We start from the raw sequence: 6,534 nt of genomic DNA, 5'->3' as shown, positions 1-6,534 counted from the left end.
ATGTATGGATGAGCAGTGACAGAGCGGCTAAGATGCAATAGAGAGTAAAGAATAGATAGTGAAGGATACAGTATACATTATATACATATGACATGAGTAATGCGAGATATGTAAACATTCTTAAAGTGGCGTTATTAAAGTGACTAGTGCTCCATTTATTAAAGTGGCCAATGATATCAAGACTGCAGGTAGGCAGCCGCCTCTCTGTTCTCGTGGTGGCTGTTTAACAATCTGATAGCCAAGCGATATAATCTGTTTTTCAATCTCTCGGTCCCAGATTTGATGCACCTGTACTGACCTCGCCTTCTGGATGGAAGCGGGGTGAACAGGCAGTGGCTCGGGTGGTTATTGTCCTTGATGATCTTTTTTGCCTTCCTGCGACATCGGGTGTTGTAGGTGTCCTGGAGAGCAGGTAGTTTGCCCCCGGTGATGCGTTGTGCAGACGGCACCATCCTCTGGAGAGTCTTACGGTTGTGGGTGGTGCAGTTGACGTACCAGGCGGTTATACAGACCGACAGGGATACTCTCAATTTTGCTCCTGTAAGAGATAGTGAGGGTTTTCAGTGACAAGTCACATTTTTCCAGCCTCCTGAGGCTGAAAGTCCTGAATAGTAGTAGTAAAGTAGCCTTCCTGAAGTCCACAATCATCTCTTTTGTTTTTCTGACATTGAGTGAGAGGTTATTTTCCTGACACCACACTCCGAATGCCCTCACCTCCTCCCTGTAGGCTGTCTCGTCATTCTTGGTAATCAAGCCCATTACTGTTGTGTCGTCTACAAACTTGATGATTGAGTTGGAGGTGTGCATGGCCACGCAGTCATGGGTGAACAGGGAGTACAGGAGAGGACTGAGAATGCACCCTTGTTGGGCTCCAGTGTTGAGGATCAGCAGGCTGGAGATGTTGTTTCCTACCCTCACCTCCTGGGAGCGGCCCATCAGGAAGTCCAGTACCCAGTTGCACAGGGCGGGGTCGAGACCCAGGGCCTCTAGCTTAATGACGAGTTTGGAGGGTACTGTGGTGTTAAATGCTGAGCTGTAATTGATGAACAGCATTCTTACATAGGTATTCCTCTTGTCCAGATGGGTTAGGGTAGTGTGCAGTGTGATTGCGTTGTCTGTGGACCTATTTGGGCTGTAAGCACATTGGAGTGGGTCTAGGGTGTCAGGTAGGGTGGAGGTGATATGATCCTTGACTAGTCTCTCAAAGCACTTCATGATAACGGAAGTGAGTGCTACGGTGCGTTTAGCTCAGTTACCTCAGATTTCTTGGGAACAGGAACAATGGTGGCCCACTTGAAGCATATGGGAACAACAGACTGGGATAGGGATTGATTGAATATGTCCATAAACACACCAGCCAGCTGGTCAGCGCTCTGAGGACGCAACTAGGGATGCTGTCTGGGCCGGCAGCCTTTCGAGGGTTAACAAGTTTAAATGTTTTTTTCTCACGTTGGCTGCGGTGAAGGAGAGCCCACATGTTTTGGTAGTGGGCCGAATCAGTGGCACTGTATTGTCCTCAAAGCGAGCAAAGAAGTTGTTTAGTTTGTCTGGGAGCAAGACATCGGTGTCCTCGACGGGGCTGGTTTTCATTTTGTAATCCGTTGAATTGAGACTCTACTTTGTCTCTATACTGATGCTTAGCTTGTTTGATTGCCTTGCGGAGGGAATAGCTACACTGCTTGTATTCGGCCATGTTTCCGGTCACCTTGCCATGATTAAAAGCAGTGGTTCGTGCTTTCTGTTTTGCACAAATGCTGCCATCAATCCACAGTTTCTGGTTGGGGAAGGTTTTAATTGTCACCGTGATTACAAAATCACCTATGCCCTTGCTAAGTAACTCGCTCACCGAATCAGCGTAAACATCAATGTTGTTGTCTGAGGCTATCCGGAACATATCCCAGTCCACGTGATCGAAGCAATCTTGTAGCTGGAATCAGATTGGTCAGACCACAGAGATGTGTCACTGCCCACCAACCTCAAACTAAGGATAAAATGGACTAAGCTGACCTCAGAATACCTCAGAGGTGTGTTTCTACAATAACCTATGTCATAAAATAGACCAGGGTAAAACTTGAATCAAACCTCCTTTTCCATCCATATAATGCAAGAATTTTGGTCAGAGTCAGATACTCTACAGGTCTGTTCAAAAGTATTGCAATATGGGGGATAGTCTGTCATAAAAGAGACCAGGAATTATCCATTGGTGCCAACTGATGACATCAATTACAAATCATTCTTCATCTTGTTCTAGGGGGATGTGTTCATTGCCATGGGTTTCCACAAGCGGAGTTACAGACGTTTCCATGGACGCATCTACTTACAGGACTCGGCTCCTACCGATGCGTCGCTGGTCATCACAGAGCTCACACTGGAGGATTATGGGAGATATAAGTGTGAGGTCATCGACAGGATGGAAAACGGCACGGGTGTGGTGTCTCTGGACCTGCAAGGTAACAGACGCATGGATGCTCGTAGACACACACACACACACACACACAGACACTGAAAGTTTGCCCTCACACAGCATTTAAAATGCACTCCGATCACTTTTGAGGTATGGAAATGTTTGACTAACTTTGGGAGAAGCATCATTTTAAGTGACTGGGCTGTGGTAAAGTGACTGTGTCAACTCCGCAGCAGCCTGTCCTTGTCTAGCTGGCTCAGGGTTCTGGCTATATATAGCACCACGAGCTGAGACTACCCAGGAGGACTGTCAGGGACACACACACGCGCACAAACATGCACGTGCACACACAAGCACACTCATGCAGAAGCACACACACACACACAAGCACACTCATGCAGAAGCACACACACACACAGGCATGCGCATGCAGGTGCACACACAAGCACACTCATGCAGAAGCACGCACACGCACACACACACACACACACACACACACACACACACACACACACACACACACACACACACACACACACACACACACACACACACACACACACACACACAGAGTCAGGCCAGAGTAATGGAGTTCATCAATTATATTTCCATTCCTGGCTCTCCTCCATGGGACATGGTATAATTCCATACATCACCCAGCCAGACCTGTTTTATTATATATGAGGATGATCAACCATTGCCAATCTAAAGCCTGGAGTTACAGGCCTACAGCTACCACACACAAACACAACACTGGAATAGAAATAGTAGGATTTGATAAAAGGCTATAAGGTAATGGGGTTTTAACTATTACAGATAGTTTTTTTTACAACTACTGTTTTGTTTAAAGAGAGATTAAGTGAAGACATAAAACCCGACGCAAATTGATATGTTATTTATTGCTGTTATGGTATTGATTTTCTCCTGTCTCTCCTCTATTTCCCTCTCTCTCTTCTCCTCTCTCCTCTCCCTGTTATCGTCTACCCCTACTTCCCTCAGCTGGTTCGTTACAACCTGAACTTCTTTGACGCTGAGTGGGCGTGTTCCGATCAGGACTCCATCATGGCGTCGTTTGACCAGCTGTATGAGGCTTGGCATGGGGGTTTGGACTGGTGCAACGCAGGGTGGGGGAGTGATAGGTAGGTTCTCACACACATTGAGAACATATTACATTTACAGAGAAAAGAAGGGGGAGGGGGATGTGGGAGAGGAGATAGGAGAGAGGGAGGTCATGTGGAGGAAGTTAGTGGTATCACTAAAACTGTGATGTTTTATTTTTAGATACTGTAAAACACGAGGTGTGAGACAAAATCCATGTTTTTTTGTAATCTGGGACCTGAAATTGTACAGGCATAGTTTACGCCTGTACAATTTAAGGTTCATTTGATTTAATCTGTTATTTCTATGCAGGAACAGAAAGGGAAGATGGATTTGAGGGAGGGAGGGAGGGAGATAAAGATGATGTCACATATTCCCAAAGTGACATTGTTAGTGGATTATTCATGCCATAGCCTGAAGGACGTGCTTGGACTGAGAACAACCTGGTACAACCACTGATAATTGGACTGATACCTTTGGACACTTACCTGTTCTGTGCAATTAAACCTAGGACAACAAAAGAACAACACTATTTACACAAAAACTGATGAAGTAGAGGCATAGAGGTAGAGGATATAGTAGGACAATAGGGATTGGGGATATAGTAGGTTAGTAGAAGGGAACATATTAGGAGCCCTTGGGGTAGAGGATAAATCAGAGGATAGGTGCAGAGGATATAGTAGGAGGATATGGGTAGGGGATATATAAGTAGGAGGATATGGGTAGAGGATATGGTAGGAGGAAAAGGGTTAGATGATATAACAAGAGGATAGTGGTAGAGGATATAGTAGGAGGATAAGGGTTGGTGATATAGTAGGAGGATAGTGGTAGAGGATATAGTAGGAGGATAAGGGTTGGTGATATAGTAGGAGGATAGGGGTAGAGGATATAGAATGAGCCCTTGGGTTAAAATATATAGTAGGAGGAAAGGGGTATGGGGATATAGCAGGAGGATAGGGGAAGGGGAAAATGTAGGAGGACAAGGGTAGAGGATATAATAGATGGATACGGGTAGACAATATGGTTGGATGATAGGGGTAGAGAATATAGTAGGAAGATTGGGGCAGAGGATATAGTAGTTAGGTAGGATTCAAGGATATAGTAGGAGTATGGGGTAGAGGATATAGTAGGAGTATGGGGTAGAGGATATAGTAGGAGGATAGGGGTAGAGGATATAGTAGGAGTATGGGGTAGAGGATATAGTAGGAGGATAGAGGTAGAGGATATAGTAGGAGGATAGAGGTAGAGGATATAGTAGGAGGATAGCGGTAGAGGATATAGTAGGAGGATAGAGGTAGAGGATATAGTAGGAGGATAGGGGTAGAGGATATAGTAGGAGGATAGAGGTAGAGGATATAGTAGGAGGATAGGGGTAGAGGATATAGTAGGAGGACAGGGGTGGAGGATATAGTATGAGCCCTAGAGAAGAGGACATAGCAGGATGATATAGAAGGAGGATATGGTATGAGGATGGGGTAGGATATACAGTAGGAGGATAGGGGTAGAGGATATAGTAGGAGGATAGGGGTAGAGGATATAGTAGGAAGATAGGCGTAGAGGATATAGTAGGAGGATAGGGGTAGAGGATATAGTAGGAAGATAGGCGTAGAGGATATAGTAGGAGGATAGGGGTAGAGGATATAGTAGGAAGATAGGCGTAGAGGATATAGTAGGAGGATAGGGGTAGAGGATATAGAAGGACGATAAGGGTGGAGGATATAGTAGGGGATGGGGCAGAGGACATAGTAGGAGGATAGGGGTATAGGACATAGTAGGAAGATACAGGTGGAAGATATAGTAGGAGGATACAGGTGGAAGATATAGCAGGAGGATAGGGGTAGAGGACATAGTAGGAGGATAGGGGTAGAGGACATAGTAGGAGGATAGGGGTAGAGGACATAGTAGGAGGATAGGGGTAGAGGACATAGTAGGAGGATAGGGGTAGAGGACATAGTAGGAGGATAGGGGTAGAGGACATAGTAGGAGGATAGGGGTAGAGGACATAGTAGGAGGATAGGGGTAGAGGACATAGTAGGAGGATAGGGGTAGAGGACATAGTAGGAGGATAGGGGTAGAGGACATAGTAGGAGGATAGAGGTAGAGGATATAGTAGAAGGATACAGGTGGAAGATATAGCAGGAGGATAGGGGTAGAGGATATAGTAGGATAGGGGTAGAGGACATAGTAGGAGGATAGGGGTAGAGGACATAGTAGGAGGATAGGGGTAGAGGACATAGTAGGAGGATAGGGGTAGAGGACATAGTAGGAGGATAGGGGTAGAGGACATAGTAGGAGGATAGGGGTAGAGGACATAGTAGGAGGATACGGGTAGAGGATATCATAGGTGGATAGGGGAAGGGGAAAATGTAGGAGGACAAGGGTAGAGGATATAGTAGATGGATACGGGTAGACAATATGGTAGGATGATAGGGGTAGAGGTTATTGTAGGTGGAAAGGGGTAGAGGATATAGTAGGATGAATGGGGTAGAGAATATAATAGGAAGATAGGGGCAGAGGATATAGTAGGTAGATAGGATTCAAGGATATAGTAGGAGTATGGGGTAGAGGATATAGTAGGAGGTGTCATGACGTTGGCCTGTGGGTGAGGTTTATGACCCCTCCCATAAATACTTTTCTCCCTTTCCTCTCTCTTGACTCTACAAAAGGACTCTTGAAATGCCTTTGTTTAACATAGAGAGTCTGGGAACATCAAAAGGTGGGGGGGAAAGGAACCATATTTCGGTAATCCAACCAGCTGAAAATATGCGTTTGTACTAAATGAATATGATGCCAGATCAGTTGGCTTCTAAGACATTATTAAAAGGTAATTTACTACTTTCACAAGTGCAGTCTCAGTGCTATGATGGGGTCTAAAACCAGACTGAAGCGTTTAGTTTCAATATAGGCCGATAGTTCTTTATATTTTCTGGGTCAAGGTTTGGCTTTTTCAAGAGAGGCTTTATTACTGCCACGTTTAGTGAGTTTGGTACACATCCGGTGGATAGAGAGCTGTTTATTATGTTCAACATAGG

The 6,534-nt window shown here is 45.3% G+C and overlaps 1 protein-coding gene across 1 annotated transcript; it reads left to right on the top strand.

The window, feature by feature from the left end:
• Positions 1 to 429: 429 nt before the first annotated feature.
• LOC135517045 (hyaluronan and proteoglycan link protein 1-like) lies at positions 430 to 3,547 on the top strand. Its single transcript, XM_064941071.1, has 4 exons — positions 430 to 540; positions 1,928 to 2,026; positions 2,252 to 2,451; positions 3,379 to 3,547. Exons 1-4 carry the CDS (start codon positions 430 to 432, stop codon positions 3,545 to 3,547), a joined length of 579 nt encoding a protein of 192 aa, XP_064797143.1.
• The last annotated feature ends 2,987 nt before the right edge of the window (positions 3,548 to 6,534 follow it).

This window comes from Oncorhynchus masou, chromosome 28 (genome assembly GCF_036934945.1).
Source record: "Oncorhynchus masou masou isolate Uvic2021 chromosome 28, UVic_Omas_1.1, whole genome shotgun sequence".
Classification (NCBI taxonomy): Eukaryota; Metazoa; Chordata; class Actinopteri; order Salmoniformes; family Salmonidae; genus Oncorhynchus; species Oncorhynchus masou.
The sequence above is the reverse complement of the archived record's forward strand: the minus strand, read 5'-3'. Positions and strand labels throughout refer to the sequence as shown.